We start from the raw sequence: 21,643 nt of genomic DNA on the forward strand, positions 1-21,643 counted from the left end.
TGCCCAGGGAATGGAGTCAGAGGCCCACCCACCTTCAACGCCCTCCCCAAGCCAGCCAGACTAACCCGAGCCATTCTGTGGAACCACTCGGCCTCCCTCTTACCACACGGGAGCATTTCCCAAGGCTCGGAGGGGTGGGAATTGGATAGGGCGCCAGAAACCACAGCTCTTGTCTTTGAACTCTGCCCTCTCTGGCCACCTTGGCTGCCTCCTCTCACCTGAGGGCCCGGCTCAGCTTGTCATAATTCATCTGTGGTTTGCACTTCCTGCGGCCCCAGAGGCGGGCCACCTCATCTGGATCCTTGATGACAAACTCCCCGTACTCTCCCTGCTGCCAGGCGATGACATGGCGGAACTCTTCCTTCTGCAGCAGCTCTAGGATGAAGTGCCACAGCTGGATCTGCCGGGAGCCGGGGGAGGACTCTGTTTTATAGGCCCAGTCAGGAAACTGATACCCTTTAATGTGAAAAGGGCAAGATCAAGATAGTCAGGGGCTAGGTACATGCATACCAGTATCTTGACTTCACATTCCAATGTTCAGGATCTCTAGTGCTATGCAAACATACCACAAACACCCTTTCAGTCAGGGTTGGGGCTCACCACAGCAGGGAGAGAAGCATGGAGAAGTTACCTCCATGCTTTGACAATCATTAAATCTGAGAGTTGGGTAGTAGTACCCAGATGTCCCGATCACTTACTCCTTTATATGTTTTAAATCTCAGGCCTACTTCTATGAGGGCATTAAAGTTCCAAAGGAAATAAACAGGAAAGATAAGCTACTGTTTTAGGAAAACACAGTTGAAAAGTTGGAACTGTGTCTCTAACAGGAAAGAGACAACACTTGGGATGAGGGAGTGGTGACCAGACACGTTAAACATTCATCCACAGAGAACAAGCCCTCAACTGTCCTGACAGTACTCATCCACCCGTTGAGAGGTATCAGTTGTGCCTGGCATCTGTGGAGTAGGAAGAGCCCAACAGCAGAGAAAAGGAGCCAGTGAGGGACATTCCAGGTATATCAGAGTTGATTTAACACCTGCTCACCTCCACCTCCCTCTGGCTTTTCCACGATGCTACAGCCTGCTTTCATTTTCACCGTCCTGCTGAGAGATACAAGCCACAACAATTACTTTAAAGGGCTGTTTAATTTATTATCCTCCCAAGGTTTCTGGCACAGCCTTTTCCCAAACTTCCTTTTCCCTATCTGTACCTCCTTATGTAACCCTCTTTCTTTCAAACATGTCACCTCTAAACTGTTAATCCCCAAGTCATCAAATGATGGTCCTCTGGTCATCAGCTTCAAAGGCTGTAATTATCGCTCACCTGACTTCAAACCACAAAGTGTAAACACTGTCTTTAATATTTGTTTTCTTCCTCCTGACCAGTCCTTCAAATGTAAAAAGGAAGGGTACGGTGAAATAGGTCCAAAAAGGCAGCCAAAACAAGTCAAACAGTTTGTCTTCTATTACTAGACAGGCCTGGATGCCAAGATACACAAGCCTGAGTTACCCAGATGTACCAGTTTAAAGAAGAGTGAAAAAAAAAAATCAAAATCCATCTGATTGCCACTCAAAAATGCACATCTGATTTTGATTTATTTCACTGAATTATGTGAGATGGGAGAAAGAAAACTCCTCCCAATCAGAAACAGCTCCTTCCCTGAAAAACACCCTGGGATACAGGAAGTAAACACATCATATCATATGTACAGTCATCCTATACAATAAATATGTACTCCCAAAAACTGTTTTGTGGAAAAGTTTATATTTAATTTTTTTAATAGCAAAGGGGGAAAAGAAAAGCAGGCATTTCTGAGCATCTCCTGTCCAGTAAGTGCAGGGATACTTTGATGCGATCTGAATTCATTCCATGCAGATTTAAATTCCTCAATACATTTCCTGTTCCTAGCAGCAAGCTGCTTCGTGTCAGTCAATCCTTTAGTAAAAAAAGGAGGGAAGGGAGAAACTGCCAGAGGGAAATGCAGGCAGGAGAGGTCAGACCCACCTTCAAGCTCCCTAGGGTGGGTGACAGGCCCTCAGCACCCACATTAGCAGGAGTCTTGTGAGAATGTAGATGCCTCAGAGGCTCTAGGGTGGGGCGGGGAAAATTCCTAATCTTGGAAATTTCACTGATTCCTTTGAATCCCTTGACTTTTTCTCACCACACACATTAGAAGCAAGTTTTAGCCTTTAAAACTACCAGGGAATAAGGAAGAGATAAATATCCCAAAGGAAGGCAAAACCAAACACAGACACATAGTCATATACACAAGGTACACAATAAGGCGGCCCAGAGCTGAGGCAGGAGCTTCCTCTCCAGGCTGCTCCCATCTCCGCGACAATGAGGGAGGAAAAACACTAATTTCCCCAACCGCTGCAGGAAGCTGTCCTGGACTCTAGCTCCTGGAGTGTCCTGAAGATCTCGGGCCTTCATCCTGCCACACGAACGCCCTTCAATTGCCAAGACTCTGGGGTCCAAACCTCGCTGCAACAATGACGATCAAGAGAACTGTCTCCTGACATCCCAGAGCCCCGACTTCCCCCGTTAAGCTCCCCCTCCTAGGAGCCTGGAGGCGCCTCGACAAGCCTTTCAAAAATTCACTCTGGGGACATTTCGCCCCAGGAGGGACACTCCTCTCAACTCTGCAAACCCCATCGGAGCGCTCGCCCTGCCTCGGACGGCGAACATCCCCCGAAAAGTGAGGCGTGCAGAGTATGGCGCTGCAGAGCCCCCGCTCAGCTCCCAGACCGGCTTCCGCAGACCCAGAGCCTGCTTTCCACTTGCCTCCCGCTCGGGCTTCCCTCATCCGTGGCCTCGGCGCTCCGCGGAGCCACCTCACGAACGCCGCCAGGTCCCCGTCGCCCCTCCGACGCGCAGCCCCCTCCTTCCCCGCCCCCCGCGCCGGGTGAGGCCGGCTGGTGGTACGTGGCCCGGGAGGCGGCCCGATCCCAGGGATGCCAGCCCCGCCGCGGCCCGGGGGGTTGGCCCGGAGGGGCCCGGCGGCGGCGGTCAGGCCGGGACTCACCTCTTCCCGGCACGGTCGGTCTTCGGTCCGGTCTCCTCCGCGGCGTCTCCGGCTCCTCCTCATCCACCCCAGCAGGAAGTGACCTCCGCGGCTGCTTTCGTCACTTCCATCGTCGGCACAGAGGGCGGGGGAGGAGGCGGCGCCCTCCTGCGGGGCTCCCGGCCTCGCCGCCGCGCCCAGGCGCGTCTCCCTCTCCTTTCTTCTTTCGGCAGACGCCAACTTCCGCCCGCACTCCGCCTCCGGCGCGCGCTCCTCCCGCCGCGCTACCCGCGCCTCCGCCCCTGCGCGCCGCGTGCGTCACGCTGCGGGGGCACGTCACGTCGCTCGCGGCGGGCGGTGTCGCCGGGTCGCGTGCCAGGGGTCGGGTCGCAGGGCTTCTGGAGGGCCGCTGAGCGCGTTCGCGCCGGGACGGCGCGGCTCTGCGAGACCCCCAGTAGCGTGAGGAGACCTCGCAGACGCCGCAGGAAGGGCAAGGGCGCCGGGAAAGGGCCCCCACCCCCGCCGCCGCCGGGAGGAGCCCCCTTGTCCCCAGAAAAGGGCCCTGCCGCCCCGCTGAGGGGCGGATCCGTAGGCTTGGAGGGCTCTCTACGAGCGGGCGGCTCGGGTCCCCCGGGAGACTCCGCGGAGCGCGCTCTGCGGCGTGTTACGGGCTTTTACCCGCTGTGGAGGAGGTGCGAGCCGCTCCTTGCTTAGCCCGTTCTGCCGCTGTCGTCTTTATTTATTTGAGCAGCTTGCAAGTCTTCTCCCGTCATTCAGATACCTCTTTTACCTCTACCTTTTGTTCCGGTTGACGCAGTTACAAGTGCCTTGTCCAGAGCTCATTATTGGGGGAGGACCTCAAGCAGTTCAACTTTTATCTCCATCCCCAGCTCTGTGTGTCTCGTATCCAGGCTTATCAATAGTTCTAGAGGCAAAAAAAGGAGGGAGGGGTCGCAGTAAAGGTTAAATTAAACTGAAGAGGAAGAGCTGAAGTGAAGAGAGAGGAAGTGGAAGGAGAATTGGACGATTTGTGATAAGGGAGTGGACGGCTTCCCGCCTTTCTTTCAGCAACACCTATATATCCAGAAAGCTACAAAGAACGTGGAAGCACCATCATTAGTTGTTAGAAAAATTGACTTCTGGTTTTGGGTTGCCTACTAGTCATTCTCCAGCTGTTGATAAATTATCTAGTAAGTTGAGCCCTCCCTCCTGGACCCTATGTTGCCTTTCCTGTTTAAAAAAGAAGGCTAATGGCACTGGTGATGTAAGGTCTTTTCTAGCTGGAAAATCCTGCTGTGTAGGTAAATGAGTAAAATTTCAGCACTGTAGAGTACTGAACATATCTGCAGCTGCAAGATTTTTGAGTGTAGAAACTGTCCTTTGTATCTCTGTGCAGTACCGAGAACAGTGTCTTCTCTGTAAATGTTAGCTGTTTGGTTGAACATTGATTTTATAGTACTGGAACTGGGCTAACACATGTAGATTGAAGCAGGTCCTAGTACCTCCACTATTAGCTGTGTGCGTTTGGTCAAGTTATTTAACCTCGCTTGTCTGTGTGAATGTACTACTTACAGCATGGTTGCATTAAATATGTTACTATATGTGGTGTGGTTATACCAGAGAAGGACACATTTTTAATTGTGGCAGGTGAACAAAGTTGGTAAAATAATTGTTGTGAAAGCCATCACACAAAATTCTCAAATTCTCACACCACCCATGCAAATCTTAAAAATTGTGTCAACTCAGAAACCAGGGTGATCAGGAATGAACAGCTTCTTCTGAGATTCTGAAATTGCGAACCTTTAGTTCCTGGCTCAGATGAACATGTTTCCAGCCGCACTTTACCTTCCAGGACCCTGTGTTCTGCCAGAAAGCAGAATATAGGAACTCTTTCTATATATTCGTATTCACCCCAGCCTCCTAGGTCTCTGCTGCTGCTTCCTTGACTAATTAGGGTCACAAAGGATGACTTGAGTAAGCACAATTAACAGAGATAAACAGGTCTCTACCTGGCTCCAGTCTAAATTGACATAGTAAAAAATGTTTATATGCCAGCCAAACTCAAGAGTTTTTACATGAAGAATTTCATCACTGGTCTGAAACTCAGAAGGTGAATTTGGGTCTGATAAAGTGAACTGGAAATTCCCTAACAACTAATGGGCCTGGATACATGAAGTTTGTACTCCGGGCTCCAGCCGCTCTCTTGTGATGGTGGAACCTGGGGAGATTGGAATGGCTAGGGACTACTTGCCTTGGTCCCCAAACACTATGCTTCACCAAGAGGCTGCCACCTTCTTTATCCACTGCAGAAGAGCTTTCAGCACTTTCAGCCTCTTGTTCCTGACATATGGAGAACATGAATTTTCTGAAAGTACAGGGTGTGAAAACATCAATACGCACTTCAGGAGGTGGTAATCTCTCCTGAATTTCCACTTGCTCAAAGCCCTCTTTGTGCATGGTCACTGCTCTCTGCTCCCTTTCCACTTATGCATCTAAAATATCTAAATTGATATATGACCTTTATAAACGTCCTATGTGCCTAGATTAAGTTTTTGTTCTAAAGCATACACTCTCAAAACAAAAGATACTCCACTGCTGCTTGAATTAAAACGACAGAAAAGAAAGAACTCTAAAAATTTATTTTTCTTAAAAAAAAAAACAACCAACAAACCCTTCCTGGATTGTTTTTCTTTCCCAGCTCTCTCTTCTGTGTGGCTCCACTCTCATTTGTACACTGATATTCTCCACATCCCAGTTTACCTGGCCACATATATGATATAATCTGGTGGAGTAGACGCCACTAGAGTGTCATGTGCATATTTGTTCTTCTCAGTGTGTTTGTCTTAGATTGTAGGCCCTCAGAGGTTAGAGCCCTGTCGGTAGATCCCACAGTGCCCAGGGCAGTTCTGTGTCATCACTTGACATGCCTAATGATGATAATTTCCTTCTCTGTTAACATATGGGCGGATGTGCTACCCAGATGAGCTTTGTCCCTCCCTCCTCTGTCTCCTCTAAATCTCCAGTAAGAAGCAGGTAGCTTCTTTTCCCCAATGTGTGTTCTCACTGAATGCGGACTTGGGAGCCCCAGTTGCAGTTGCAGTTCTGCACCTTGCTAGCTGGGTGCTCTGACAAGTTGCTGATGTCCCTGAGCTCTGGCCTCCTCATCTGCAGAAAAGGGGGCTGTTGGTGTCTTTGATGAGGATGGGCTGTACAGCGGCTTGGGGGTGTTAGTAAACCATGAAACCCTTCATGAGGTCAAGGATCATGATTACTCTTGCAATACCCAGCCCCTACACCATTCTTAGTGCCAAGAACTCAAGCTATACAGTTGTTAATCATCTAATTTCGCAAACTTTGAGTGGATTTAATGTTCCAAACTTGGGTAGAAATCTGATGAAAGAATAGTTTTGCCTTGAGAATTAGGGTTCTCAGGTTTTTTCATTTAGGTACCTTATTATGAAACCTAACTTGAAGCAATCCATATCAATAGCTCTGTGCCTCACTGTCCCCATAATTTTATATTGGCCATGCAAAGAAGCTCCAGACAGAAAAATACTAATATTAAAACATTATATTGATGAAGTCAAGGATTGAAGTGTCTATGAAACTGAGTTATTTCCACTCTTTGTGACTCAGTTTCCCTTTCAGTTAAGTGAAGATAAATTGTCATAAAAGAATTAACTTTGACTAACTCTTATTTGCATTTTACCACACTGGGGTCAAGTAGCTCATAAAGTTTTGTGTTTTGGCTTATTTTTCCCACCAACCCAAGGTTGTTGTAAGGATAGAGGACTTAATGTCAGTAACATGAGTGGGGATCCCCAGATTAAAGGTTAAGTGTGTCCAAAGCAGAAGTAAATTTGCCCATAGTCACTGCTCAGCCAGAAGGAGCATAGAGCCTGGATGTTTATTTAATAGTGACTTGGGGACTCAAGGACTCTCCCCAATTCCACGTTCATCACAGTCAACAAATACCCCTTCTTCTCATTTCCCTTTTTTCAGTCTTGGTTCCCCCATCTCAAATCAGCACAGTAGACAGGAGCTCACAAAGAAACGGAATGGGAGAACAGGATTAACAGGAGGAAATGGCAACTGAAGTTACTTTCTGCCCCCTTCACTGTCCCCACCCCAGTCCTAGGGAAATGTTCCCCTAAGCAAATATTTGATTGCCAGAATCTACCTATTTCTGAGGGCTTACTTCTTCCAGGAAGCCTGTAGGAGTTAATTGGCCCAAGGGCCTAGTTTTCCCCTGTTTTACCTATTTAGAATGTGTCTTACAAGGCCCACTTTCATAACACCTGAAACTTGGCTTGTTAACCACAAACAATTCTACTGTCTTCTCTATTTAACGTTCACATCAGACTTTCTCTACATTTCCTTTATGACTGTCAGCATCATTTATCATCCTGTGAGGGCAGAGATCGGGTCTATATAATTCTCATTCTATAATGGCCAATAAAAGTGACACTCATTGTAACAGAGATGTGGGAATCATAGTGTAACAAATACCAGTACTGGATGTAGTGAACAACGGAGTGAGGCCTTGAATCCAATTAATTCAAAGGCAATCATCTTGTGAGTATTTTACGAAGGCTTTCCTTTAATCATCTCCCATGTATTTTGGGACTTGTAAAATCTTAGTGATAGAATGATTGTCAGAGATCATCCAAGTCCTACTGGTCTCTACTTGCACTCTCATTGTGACATGGTTTTTTCATCTTTGCCTAACATCTAGTCAGTCTAGCTATTCATTATAAAATATGTCATATCTACTAAAGAGTTTATGAAAAATACATGCTTCTCAGTGGAACAACAATAAAACAAAATACTAAATTACCTCTCATGAGTGTAAAGAGTAGAAATCAATCCATACCTAAAGTCTTCTTTTGCCCCTCCTGATTTTATCACAATTTCAATATCTAGATCAGCCTAAATTATAGAAAGTTCTTCCTTATATGGAGCTACAATGTTTTCTGCTGACACATTGGCCCATGACTCCTGGTTCTGGGCGTTGGGGCTCTGCAGATTAAATTTAATATATCTCCCATGTGACAACATCAGCTATTCGGAAACAGGTACTATGTCTTCTATAAGAAGTTGCTGGAAAAAAAATCCTTAATTGCTTTTCTCTTCAAATGTGGCTTCCATAAGCAAAGCCAGTCCTTCACAAGCAGATTGTGGAGTGAAACTATCTTGATTTGGATTCTCCCTCTCTCTTTCAAGATGGCCTTGGATAGGCAGACTGATTTAGAGTCCATAGTATACTGCTGAGTAGAGAGTCAGAACCTGCTAGCCCAGGTCTCTTCTGCTAAGCACTTGTTAACCGCAAGTGCCAGATTTTATGTTAACTGGATGAATTCTTATCATTTTTGGTGGGCTGTGATCTGTTCTTCATTCTAGCTTGACTTATTAGACTGTAGTATTGCATAATTTACTGATAGACTACTTAAAGCAAGCATTAAAAAAGCAAACACAAACAGAAACAACCCACAGAAAACACTAAAACACTGCTCAGAACAGGGTTGGTGGCAGGTGGTGGTCTGGGGAGAACAGTGTGCACAGAGAGGGCATGGAATCTCCCTGTCCCTTTCCCAAACTTGCCCTATGCATTTCTTCCATCAGACTGTTCCTGAGTTATGTCTTTTTATAATAAATGGGTAATCCAGTACTAAATATATAACAAATAAACTGAAAATGATTTAATTCCTGCCTTAATCAAGTCTGTAGTCTCATGGATGAGACACAAATTAAAGAAGCAAACACTAAGTCACTACAAGTATGAGGAAACTTAGAGCAGTGAAATGACTTGCCTAAGGTCACCTAGTGAACAAAAGATCTGGGTATGAACTGAAGGGTCTGTGCTAGAGCTCATTCTCTTGACAGTTTATTATGCTGCACCGTGGATGGGCTAAGGAGACAGTGAAGATAAATGACTGAACTTCGACCCAGAGCTGACACCCAATGGGGTAGGGGAAACGTGAGGGTGGAGGCAGAGACGAGTGAGCTGCCCGCAAACCAAGGAACTTCAGGATTATCAGCAGCCACCAGAGGCTGGGTAGAGGCACGAGGCATATATCCTCAGAGCCCCCTAAAAGAACCAACACTGCTGCCACCCGGGGCTTCACGCTTCTGGCCTCCAGAACTGTCTGAGAGTAAATTTCTGTTGGTACCAAACCAGAACAAACACAAACCCTAAACCCCAATGCTATGTTATTTTAAATCATTTAGAAATCATCGCAGGATCTTGCAGCATCTCCTCAGTGGTCCCTTTTTGATCTGTGGGGTGCCAGTTAGTTGAGGTGCAGGTAATGGATTGCAAATGGCAAAGCGCTTAATGCTTGAGACTCTGGTTAAAGTTACAGTGGAAAGCAGAGAACATCAAAGTAAAGCCAGCCATTATGTTGGCAGCAGGTGAGGGGAGTAGGAGTTCGCATACAGTAGCTGGACATATTAAGGAACTGGGAATCTATCATATTTTGGCATCAATTCAGAAGGCGGGACTTCTAGATACATGTGTTGCCAGAATATATTTCTCTCAACAATAGATTATTGTAATGGACTTGGCTCACAATAATGCATTAAGATCAGGCTCATTATTACAATTAAAAAAAAAAAACCACACACAGATCTTGACTTTGCAGCAAAAATCTGGGCTGCTAATTCTTTACTCTAAGGAAAGAAGACAAAATCAACCCTTAGACTGAAAACACCCTACCACACACCTCCTTCTCCTGGGGCACAGAGAGCAGGCGCTGCAGAAGCACAAACACGCACAAGTGCCATCTTGTCCAGCTTCTGCATTATGCAGACGCTGTTGCAAACCAAACCCTCTCCTGCCCCTGCATGCCGATCTGGTCCAGAACACGGCTAGTTTCTCTCAAGTTCCTTGTGGAAAATATTTTGCCCTGAGACTGCCCTTGGAGCCCTGAAACACTAATTGAACCTGAACGCTTTAATTGAACCTCATTACTTGAACTGTGTGAAGGAGGTGTGGGTCCCTTGAGTCTGAAATAGGGCGAGAGGAGACTCAACTCTCGGTTACACAGTTTTGTCTCCTGGTGCCAAAATACACTGCCTCTGGGAACCTAGTTACTTGTGGCAACTTTGACTTTTTTTGCTTTCCCTACTCCTCACTTAACTCCATGTGATTCACACCCTAACTGCCTGAGTCCTCTCACCTCATTGTGGAGAGGGAAGTAGGACTAGGATGGAAATCGTAAGAGTCTCATTAACATTGGGGGTAGCCAGGTTTTGTGGAACCACCACCAAATCAGTCACTGATCCCCACAACGAATACCAGTCACTAGTGAAGCACTTCACTCTTCCCTATTCTGTAGAACGTGGAAGGTCAGACATGTGGGGTTTTGTGACACGCTAGAATCCAGCAATGCTTGGTGTGGACTTGTGACATACTTCCTGTGACCCCACAGGAGTCAAACGCTATTTGAAATGGCTCAGTCTGATGGTATACCTTTCTTTCTCAGCTGAGATTGTCCTGAGCTTGGTGGACCTATTTGCCAAGTTCAACAGGGCCATTTTCTGTCATACTCGACTAGAAGAAGAATAGGTGCTCTAAGCACCTGGTGATACACCACCTTCGCAGGAACCAACAGAGCCTAATGAACTTGCAGTTCTAGAAGACATTTTTCTAGAAGTTACACAGTAACTCCTGAAATTTATATATTTTCAAAGCACTTAAAAATAGTTTATTATCTATCCACTATTCGTTTCAGAATTCATCAGCAGTTACAATATACCATGAACCAGGCCAGACTTTGATGAGACAAAACTCATGGAGTTTTGGTCTCTGCCTGTAAGAACAGTTCCAGTAGCAATACTCCCTACAATTACTTAAAGGTGTGAACCACAGACTGTGCAAGCCAAACTTATGGACAGAGTTTAATGTTGTAATCAAATAGAACATAAACAGGTTCATCCAGTTCATTAAACTCTATGTGTTCATTCCTTCAATAGGTATTAGCTGAGCAACTACTATGAGCCAGCACTGCGTTAATCACCAAGGGCACACAGACAGTGGAAGCACTGGTATCTGTTTCAAAGAACTGAGAATCTGATGGGAAAGGCAGACACAGAGGCAGACAACTGTGGCACCACGTGCGGACACGGTCTAACAGGCAGTTGGCTAACTTACCCAATCATGGTGTCCGACACTCTTTCTGGCTGGCAGAAAGCCCTTTTCCAATTGTTAAAGTGAAAATGCATCCCAGGCCTCTCTTGTAAGTAGGGAAAAGGCACATTACCAAATCCTGCTCGCTATGTGTACTGGAAGGACTCTGGGAAAGACTTTTCACCAGAAAAGTGAGATTCCCAGAGATGAACCCCTACCTCCTCATCTCCTTCTGCTGCAGCTTATTGCATCCCCTCTCCCCAAATTCACATGTTCAAGTCCTAATTCGCAGTCCCCAGAATGTGACTATTGAAGATAATGAGTAACAGTGATGTGACTGGGTTAACATGAGGTCATTAGAATGGACGCTAATCCGATAGCACTGACATTCTTATAAAGACGACGTCTAGACACAGACACACAGAGGGAGGACACAGGGAGGAGGCGCCATCTAATCCCAGGGGGGAGGCCTCAGTAGAGTGGCCCCTCCCCACCTCTGTCAAAACACATGATCTTGGACTTGAGGGAAAATAAAGTCTTGTTGTCCAAGCCACCCAGTCTGTGGTATGTTACTATGGCACCCTGGAAGCTAATGCTTATCCTTGATTTGGGATGTTGTCATAAGAGTTTTGGGCTGCTGCAGTACTCTTGTGGACAATCAAGAGAATGGGATGCTAACATACAACCCTGACATCTCTGAGCCAGCTCTGGACCATCTATTTCCAAACTTTTTGTAAACAGACAGTAACCCCCTGCTATTTAAGTTGCTTTAGGTGTGGGGGTTCTGCTATGAAAGCTGCAAGTGTCCTAGCTGGTGCTTGCAAGCACGGAAGAGCTGGGTGCAGAGATGGGATGTTGCAGAGGCACTAGGAAGAGGAGTCTAGTTCAATGAAGCGTGCAGCTGGATAGACATGCAGAAATTAATCAAGTAAATGGTTGGCAAAGGTCATTTCAGGAAGGGAGGGTCATAGCTAGGTCAGAAGACACGGGAGGTGTGGGAGAAACAAGCCACAAGCAGGAGTCCAAGTGTGTGTGTGTGGGGGGGGAGGGCAGGCTCCAGGGGGCCAGCCCAGGACTTGGTTCTGGAAGAGCTGCTGCAACTGGACGCCTCTTTCTTTTATTCAGAAAGATGTGAGGGGAGGGTAGTCTGAGGGGTGGGAGCTGGAGCCAGGGTCCTACCCAGAGTTTGCTTTGAGCATTGAGGAGAGAGAGGAGGGAACAAATGCAGAGACCCGATGGGGCTGGAGAGGCAGATGTGACGGCAGGAGGCTGGGGACACTTGGATGACGTTGCATGTCAGCGTGGTTGCAGTGTGTGCCAATCGGGCATAAAGGAGAGCGACTATTGTTTAAAATGTAGCTGGCAACAGAAAGCTGAACTTTATCCTAAATGCCAGACTTTGTCTATTTGAATTTTTCAGCAAACAGTTAAAAAAAAGTACCACCTACTATGTTCTTGAACAGAGTTTACTAGACGTGCACTAACCTTTTCTTGAGTCATCTTTATGGGAAAGGAGGTGCCCCAATGTCGAGGAAAGGGCCCTGTGTCAGACACCCCAGGACTGGGGCATCACTAAGCCTCTCTGAGTGTTTGCCTTCTCCCTGGCTGCCTACTCTGCAGGCCGGTGGGGATGACAGGAGACAGTGTAAGCACACAGCTTTGTGCCAGGCGGCACAGTGAGGCATTAAGACCCTTTGTCTAAAGCGAAGTCACAGACGCCCCATCTGCTTCTGAGGTCCCTAGCCGTTGCTGTTAGGTTTTTGGCTCCTTCTTTGCTTGCAATACACTCCCCTTCCCAAGAGACCCCCCTCCTTTGCCACACCCCCCCCTTGTCCCCCAAGGGCCATAGGCCTGGATCAGAACTTGACCTTTCAATACGTTGCCCTGTGTAGCTCAGCAAGGCTCTATGTGGGCGCCTAAGGATCTGGTTTCGGTTCAAGAGATTTGTGTCAGCTATTTTAGGTGCTAACAGGCCTTTTCACTTCTGGATTTGGTGCTGCATTCCACAGAACTGAGGCTGTCAGGGCCTGACTTCCAGTTAAGTGAGGTACAAACAACTACGGTGCTTTTAGACTGCCAAACGAACTGTTCATTTTCACTCTTCCTGCTTAGTTAGTTCCGTTTTATCTCTCTTGTAATCCATTTTCTATGATGTCATGTCCAGATTTATCCTGACTATTGACTTATACATCATGACATAAATTAAGACAAAAACATTGACCATACCTTTTCAACACCAAGATTACTTGCATTTCCTCTTGTAAGGATTTAGGGCCCCCGAGTTTCCTCCTCTCCTCCTTCACCATCTAAAGGGTCCCTAATTAGCCTGAAAGAACTGGAGGGAGAACTACCAAAAAAATTGACAGTGTCCTTAGGCATTTTTTCCCCCTTCACTCATATGTGGATGATAAAAGCTCTGCCACAGACACAGCCTGGGACATGGACCCCACACTTGGATAGTCAAATCAGGGACACCGAATCCCTGACAAATTCCATGCTCAGCTCTCAGCTTGTCATTTTCGGAATCCTGGGTGTCCTGGGTTCTATTTGCAGGGGTTGATGTCTCCTTGCTGAGGACAGGCACATTTAAATAAGACTAGCCGGTTCTCTGGATCCCTGATTCTCAGGCTCAGCCTTCTTCCCTGAGTGGCACCTTCCATGAGTTGGGGACGCCATATGGAAGGGGCAGGTGCATCTGCTGTCCACAAGCTGTAAACGGAGCACAGAGCACTCACGGGCTCAGAAAGAGGAATTCTGAAGCAGCAGGCGAATTTCAAAGGGACCAGGGGTCTGCCTTCAGGTCTCTGCCTCTAGAAGGGCTGTTGCCGGGCTTCTCCCAGGGGAGGCAGGCAGCGGGCCATGACTAAGCAAGGTCTGTGCAACTGCAAGGCCATGTAGCTCCTGAAATGAGGTGTGGGGGGGCAGTCAGAGGAACACTCTTGGGGGAGGTGGGAGGATGACTTGGGAAGGAGGGGTGAGAGCAAGTGCTTGTGCAGTTTCAGAAACCGCCAGGAGCCAGGAACTACGTTCATGTTCCAGACGTGATAAGAAAGTTGCTGGAGATAGAGCACCCTCCGAGGCTGCAGAGCAGGGAGGGGCGTGATTAGCAAAGTGGAGGGAAGGAAGGGCCATTTGTAACGGGGGAGGCCTGGGTTCTCAGGGTGAGCTCTCTGATCTCTGAGCCCTAGTATGAGATGTCCCGTACTGAGGCCAAACCTGCAGCACCCCCAGTTCCATCTACAGCCTCCTACACATGTTTCCCTCTCTTGCTCATTAGGAACCCACCAGCATCATAAATACCCACTGCTTGCTGAGTGCTTGCTTGGGTCCTGAGCATTGTGGGAGCTTTTTACGTGCATTTCCTCATGTGACCTTTCTGGAAACACGAAGGGGAACCTGTACTTTATAGATGAGGAAACTGTGGGGCTGTGAGTCAGAGCTGGAGCCAGCTGACAGGTTTGGCAGCTTGCCCATGAATCCCTGTCACTCCTGAGTGTGGAGCCGGGAAGGAGCCTGGACTTTGGGCCAGGCCACTGTTCTCACTTGTCATTGCATGGGCCCTGGCTTGTGGGAGGGGTGCCCTGCAGGCCTGTGTGCAGAGTTCGTGGGCCCTATGAAACATGGATTCCTTGCTAAAAAATGTTGAAGAATTTCAAGAGGGTGACAGCAGAACTTTAGGGGCCCTGTGCTCCTGCCCCCAGAGGGCACTCCATCTATGAAGTGAGGCCTGACTGTAGGCCACCGCGGGGACACAGGAGGCCAGGCACACAGGGCCTGAGCGCTGGGCCCTCTGGCCCCAGCAGGACCCCTGGGGTTCCCTTTCGTGGAGGACAGGGAGGGAGGGTAGAGAAACTGGCACTGCAGTAGGGAGAGGTGGTAAAGTTGCCTGCGGTTGACTGTCTTCAGATGACCCCAGATCCCAGAGATGGGGAGGTGTCTCCAAATGAGGCTTATCCTGCTTGGAGCCGGCTAGCCCAAGGTAGAGCTAGGTGTCCATAGCATAAGATACAGAGGTGACTAACAATCTAGGAATTCCTGGCTCTTCAGTGCTTTTGAAGTCCTTGTTTATTTAAGGAGCCCTGCTGTGTGCCTAGCACTTTGCTAAGTAATGAGGGGAGGAGACAGAGGAAGTGCGGGGAAAGTCAAGTTTCTTGCCCTCAAGGAATTTTTGTACTCTGATGGGGATAGCAGATTTCTAAGCATTAAATAATTAGAAGACAATGCCAAATAATATATAGCTGCATTATCAATGAAATATGACAAGTGCCAAAATCTAGGCTGCCAATGTGTTGGGGCCCAGGCTGGGCTCCACTGAGCAGCTTAAGGGCTTCCTGAGAGGGTGGCTTGTGAGTGGGGCCTAACTAGTAGGCAGGGACCCAACTTGAGAGGGAGAAATTCAGGGGCGGTGTAGAGGAGGTGGCCTGGGGACTGAGCCACAGGCTGCTGGCAGAAGAGAAACTGCTGTTTGACAGAGAGCAGCTTTAGTGCTGGCTGCTCCTGGAACTTGCTATGTGACCTTGGGCATTTCTTAACATTTTGAGCCTCAATTTTTCTCATAATATGATAACACCTGCAGTTCAAGGTCGCTCTAAGGATTAAATGCAAGAACAGCAATCAACACTGAGCTTGACTCAGGGTAGAGCCCAAAAAGAAGCTACAGTTATTTTGCAGATAAAGTGCACAGCTAGTGAGCTGGACTATGGAACCCTTTTTTGCTCGGAATTCTGGCTCCATTTTGGTTAACTGGGTGAGCCTGGACAATTTACATAGTCTCCTGAGCCTCGGTTTCTTCATCTGAAAACTGAGAGATAATATCATCTACCTTGTGTGTGTGTGGGGAAGTTGCAAGGATAAAATGACACAACACACATGAAATACTTCGGCCAGGGCTTGGTACCTGAAGAGCGCTGATATACGTTAGTTAGCATTCCAGGTGATTCCTCTCAATCTGGCAAGGGTTTTATCTCTCTAGTGTGGTGGAGGAAATGGAGACTCAGAGCTTGAGAAACTTGCCCAAGGTTCAGGTCCCTTCCTCCTGCCTGAGTGAGATTCCTGTCTCTGCTCTGAAGCTTGAAGCTCGGTGCTCCCCGAGTGACACAGCCCCACTCCACTGCCTGCGAAGCCCTCTTGGGCCAGCTCATCTTACTCTCCTCCATGAAGTGCCTCCATGAAGTGCAGGGGCTGTGGCCTCACACAGTCCTCGGGCACTCACACGGCACCTATGTCAGTGCCCAGAAAAGAAAAGGCTCCTGGTCATTAGAGTGAGACTAAGAATGAGGAGCCCTGGCGCAAAATGGGTTGCCAGGTCAGTCTAGGAGAGCTTCCAGGAAGAGGAGGAGAAGACTTGGCTTTGGTCAGGGAGGGCGGTGAGTTGCAAAGTGGGGAGAGAATGTGGGGCGGGGTGGAGGTGCTGCTTACTGAAGGAGATGGGCTTCCTGCCCTTGGCTGGGATGCTGGGCATGGTCCCCTTCCATTCTGGGGAGAGCTGGAGGAAAGAACACATCACAGCTGCTGTGAGGGAGCCCCGAACAAGGTCTCTAGGGAAACAGGACGAGAATAGCCGTTCTAGCACCCAGTGCCGCTCCGGGCCCAGCTGCCTCCCTCTCTCCCTGCGGGGGCTTTGCTTTCCACCATGTGGACACCCCTCACTCCCACCGTCCTCCAGCTTCCCTCCCCAGCAGACTGTGAGGAGGAGGACCACAGGCCCCCAGTGTGTGGGGGACAGTGCCTTGTCAGCCCCATTTCAGCCCACTAATGTCCCATCTTTGCTGGGCAGGCAATGTCTGGCCTAGTCTTGACTGAAAAATCAAGGCTCCTTCTAGTCAGGGCTTGGCCCTCTCTGCCCAGCTGCCTGAGTCTCTCTCCCATTCACACCCCTCCCCCAGTCCTCTTCCTCTAACTTCTCCCTGTCTTCTCCCTCCTCTTGCCCCTAACCTCCCTCCACTGAGCTGGCTGAGAGTGATAAAACCTGAGGGATGTCCGGAAAGTAAAGGGACCTTGCCTCATCCTCTGGCATCTCCCCAGTTCCTCTCTCACACCCCAGACCCTCTTCCCTGGTTTGCCCTGGCCTTACATCTGTCCCCCACCCCCAGCCATGCCCTCAGGCCACCTCTGACCTTTCACCCCATTTTCAGGAGGGCAAAGAGCTCCCTGTTCTGCCAGCAGACACTCTGGGGGCCAGGGGCAACTAAGCATTGAGATTCCCTCACCTGCAGCCAGCAGGAAGTCAGCCCTGGAGAAAGAAAGGAAACCTTATTCTTGGCCTGAGGCCAGCTACTGAGCAAGACCAAAGTTCAGGGAGGAGCCTGTTTTCCTGGTCAGCTGGGAATCCATTGACCTCTCCTCTCAAGTTTGGGGGTTCAGGCCTCAGATGCTAGAGAGCAAGGTCCAGGGGAGAGGCCGCAGGGAGAAAGGTGAGTGCTGGGGCAGTGAGAGAGAGAGGTGTGTCCACCCCAACATCACCAGTCCCCAGGTCCTGTCCTTCAGCCTGTCCAGCAGGGGTGGGGACACCTGTGCTGTCCCCTTTCCCAGCTGCTGTGTTCTGGGTGGATGTTGTATGTACCCAGTCTGCCTGGGAACCCTAATATTTGCAGACGCACATGGGCATTACCCCACTTTGGGACATCCAGGATTAGGGGCTGTAGAGGAGGGTAACTAGAGGCAGGTCCTTTGCTCTCATGCCTCAGTTTCCCTCTCTGGGATGTTACTGTTGGGTGTGGTAAACCCTGTGACTGGGGCTGTGGGCCCCTCTCCACAGGCTCTGGCTGTAAAGGCCTTCCAGTTACTACCTGCTTCCTCCTCCACTGATCTGCACTCTGCCCCCTTGGGCCCTGTTCCTGGCTCCAAATGAGCCCCTGGGGACCCCTCAGCAGCAAACACAACAGGGAAAGAGCAAGAGATAGCCTCCAGGGAGCGCAGCAGACAACACGGTGACTGTGTACATTCCACACCCGGTGACTGTGTACATTCCACACCCGCAGCACCAGGCCCTCAGTTGCTCGAGCATCCCCCCTCCTCAGCACCGCCTAGCCCTCTCCCCCAACGCCACCCCCAACCCCGAAAACGCAGGTGGGGGAGTCTCCTTTCCAGAGTTCTTCTAGGAGTTGGGTTCTCCCACCCCACAGCCCAGGGCAGAGGGAAGAGAGAAAACAACAAAGGGCGAGTGCAGGTGGAAGGAACCGCTGCAAGGGCTGCGGTGAGGGTGGGGTGGGCGAGGGCTTTGCTCGGCCCAGAGCTGGAGTTTCCAGGGGTGAGGGAGAAGCTGCGCGCGACGCTCGCGCCCTCTGGCGGAGCACGTTGCAGCTGCACTGCAGACGCCTGGTCGACTCCCGGCTCTGCTGCTCCAGTGTTCACGCCGAGGTGGGGACCACGGCCCCGCACAGGGCCCGGGGAAGGCCCGCTCTAGTGAGAGCTGAGCCTGAGAAAGACTGTCCAGACGCCAAGTTCTCGTCCTGTGCTTCCCACTCTAGCCACGCCATTTTTTTTTTTAAATCTGTCCAGAAAATGGGTCATCACCTGGCTCTCAGGCCCCTTCTGTGCCTGGCACCCTGTGGTTCTAGGTCACCATGGACCTGACAGGCTCCCCTTACATCCCTGACCCCAGAGCCGCCGCCCCTCTGGCCGGCGCTCACACAGCGCAGCCATGCTGGCTCCTGCTCCCGGGGCACACCAGGCACCCCCCTCCTGAAGGCCATCGCCCAGCTGTCCCCTCCGTCAGGAAAGCGACTCCCCAGGTGTCCCCTCGGTCACTCCCACACCTCCCTCCAGTCTTTTCTCAAAATTCTACTTGAGAAAGCCTGTTCTGACCACCGGGTGTCCTCTTGAAACCACCCCCAGGCCTGGGGCTGGTTGCCTTCCCAGAGCCCTGCTCACCTGCTCATGTACATCAAGTTCCTGTTTAGTATGAGCACTGGCTAGTGAGCATTGTCTTATCTCGACTAATAGAATGATGAGGACAGGGATTTTCGTGAAAGTCCCACGAGAATACATCCTAGGGGCCATGAGGGCCGCCCTGCAGGCCCGTGCACCGAGCTGGTGGCAGACAGCAGGGCACCGGGGCTACCTACCGCACTCACCACCGTGGGAGCGGCCTGCCGCTGGTGCTGCCCAGGTTACATGGGGAGCCCTGGCCAGGAGGAGCCCCCCACGCGTGTGGACTCCTGTGCTCCGGGCTGCTTCCTAGGCCGCACAACGTTGTCTCGGGCCAGAGGGTGCTGGGAGCAGCCTGGCTAAGCAGCTCTACATGGAGGGTGCCGAGCTGCTGGACTCTCGCTGGACTGGGGAGGAAGGAGGACAAGGCTGCTGCCTGCGGGGCTTCCGGGGCCCACTCCCTAGGCAGGGCAGGGTCCCAGACGGCGCTTTGCTCAGGGCCAGCAGGAGTAGTAGCCCCACCGCCATGAGCACCTTAGTGCCCTCCTCGCTCAAAGGGTCCTCTACGTCCCGTGACCCAGCAATGCCATCCTCTCCTGGTGGGGACATGGAAACACAGAAGAGGCCTGCTGCACCGACAGCGAGGCCCTCCACGGCGCCTGCTTCCGCGCCTCAAGCTGGCCGCTCCCTTCCCCGCGGACGGGTGTCGGCCACCTGCCCTGCTTTCCTGGCCAGCCGCCGACCTGCGAGGGCTGGAGGTCAACATGGCGCCCTCTTCGTGCCTGCACTTCTTGGTACTCCTTTCGCCCATTGACCAGCCACCGCAGCCAGCAGTGCCAGGTGCCCACAGCGCCCAGCTCACCCAGTGGGTGTTCCAGGACAGCACCCACTGGAGGGCTGGAGACAGAGGTCACTGAGCCTGGGAGCAGGAACCAATTGGCCCCTGGGAACCAGCACTACGGGACTGGACTGGGACAGGGACGGGGCAGCCCGGGAGGCTCTGGAGGAGGAGGCAGAGCTGCTGGCGGTGTGGACCCCTTAGTCACTCCCAACCTGCCCTGCTCACTCTGTCTCACTGTGCACAGCCACTCGTGCTCCTTTGACATCACTTTGTACAGACACCACCATCGTTAAAGAGTTTCCACAGTGGACAAATGTTTCTGCAGGAGCTCATTCAGCTGGAAGGTGAGCGCACCTTGAAGCCACCTGGCTGAGCAGACAGGATTGAACTGTTCCTCAGATTTCATATGTGGCACTTCCCATACTGATTGGGGCATTTGCAAGTAATTTGCAGGAGGTCATGAGGGTGACGTCCTCATGGTGGGCTTTGAGCCCTTCTAAGAGACAGAGAGCCTCAGTCTCTGCCAGGTGGCGACTCAGCCAGGCAGCCTCCAGCCACAGCCAGGAGGGGCACTCCTCAGGAATTCAGGGGAGCCTTGGTGGCAGGCTTGCCTGCGTCCTGAACAGAGAAGTGGAGGCCTGCTGCTCAGGTCCCAGTCGGCAGTGGGCATCCTGAGAGCTCCTGGTGGCTATTCCTGCGACTGGGGTGACAGGGCTGCCTGAGAGGACCTCAGGCAAGTGAGCATGCCCAGTGGGGGGTTGGGCTAGGTGAGGGAGGGAGTAGGGGGCACTCAGCATAGCCCTGCTCCTGCCCCCTCTGTATCTACACTGGGCGCACTTCACTACATAGCAGGTCTCAGGAGCATCAGTTTTGGGAAACACTCCACGAAAGGGGAGAGGGAGGTCAAGGTTGAATAACTTGGGGCTCACTGTACACAGAGCTCCATCTCTCCTCTGGTGGGAACATCAGCTTCCATTCTTTCTGGTATTTCACATATTTATTCTCCTTTTCCTTTTAAGGGAAAGCCCTACCGAGCTCCTGGTAACTCAGTCTTCTGAATCACTGCTTGCCTTGGGAGATGCCACCCAGAAGGTGATGCTCAATGGAGCTTGGAGCCACAGCCTCCACCCCGGCCTCCACCCCGGCCTCCACCCCGGCCTCCACCCTGGCCACCACCCCGGCTGCCGCCATGGCCTTCACCACAGCCGCCACCATGGCCTCTCCAGCCCCATGGAGTCACCAGCACATGGTGCTTCACCCAGACCAGGCCCTTCTCTGCCTCTCATGGTCTTCAGCTCCTCTGCTCCACGGCCCCCTGTAAACGTCCTTTACAGCTGTCCCCTGCTGTTGCGTTGTCTGCCCCCATCACTGTGTGTGTCCCATCCAGCTGGTGTTCAGTTGTGCTGTTGTATTTTGTCTGCCTGTGGCCTTGTAACTTAATAAATTATTATAAATGTGGGCATAGCGGTTAGGAGAGAGCACCCCAGATCATAAGAGAAGCACCTGGTATCCCAGGGGTCTCTCTGTGTCCCCTCAGTTCATGGGGTCTCCTTCCCAGTGACAACCAAGTCTGGCTTGTACCGTATTCTGACCACCCTAGCAGGCATCCAGCATGATGACTTAGCTTTGCCTGTTTTGGGGTTCCACAGTCTCTCCTGTGCAGCTTCTTCCACCTGATACCACCTGGTGCCTTTTCCTTATGTCTCCTGGAGCGCAGGTGTGCATCCCTGAGAGGCCGGCGGGATTGTGTGGGACATACCCAAGCCCAGCTGGGGTGGGTGCCCCTGCAGGCTCCTTCTCC

The 21,643-nt window shown here is 50.7% G+C and overlaps 1 protein-coding gene across 2 annotated transcripts; it reads right to left on the reverse strand.

Annotated features, from left to right (window-relative positions):
* Positions 1-214: 214 nt before the first annotated feature.
* Positions 215-3,108, reverse strand: LOC105853162 (ETS translocation variant 3-like). 2 transcript variants are annotated; one of them, XM_012733416.1, is made up of 3 exons: positions 3,026-3,108; positions 1,045-1,103; positions 215-456 (listed from the first exon to the last, which is right to left on the reverse strand). In XM_012733416.1, exons 2-3 carry the CDS (start codon positions 1,088-1,090, stop codon positions 215-217), a joined length of 288 nt encoding a protein of 95 aa, XP_012588870.1. In that variant the 5' UTR covers positions 1,091-1,103; positions 3,026-3,108. The 2 variants fall into 2 exon arrangements, with proteins under 2 accessions (XP_012588870.1, XP_012588871.1); XM_012733417.1 differs by having other exon boundaries at positions 1,045-1,100; positions 3,026-3,072.
* Between the last annotated feature and the right edge of the window lie 18,535 nt (positions 3,109-21,643).

This window comes from Condylura cristata, unplaced genomic scaffold (assembly GCF_000260355.1).
Source record: "Condylura cristata isolate star-nosed mole 26May11 unplaced genomic scaffold, ConCri1.0 scaffold00040, whole genome shotgun sequence".
In the NCBI taxonomy this organism is placed as follows: domain Eukaryota; kingdom Metazoa; phylum Chordata; class Mammalia; order Eulipotyphla; family Talpidae; genus Condylura; species Condylura cristata.

Coding starts and splice junctions, on each gene's coding strand:
- LOC105853162 (XM_012733416.1), bottom strand. CDS start 1,090: ATGAAAGCAGGCTGTAGCATCGTGGAAAAGCCAGAGGGAGGTGGAG. Junction 457..1,044: donor AAAGCCAGAGGGAGGTGGAG/GTGAGCAGGTGT, acceptor TTCACATTAAAG/GGTATCAGTTTCCTGACTGG.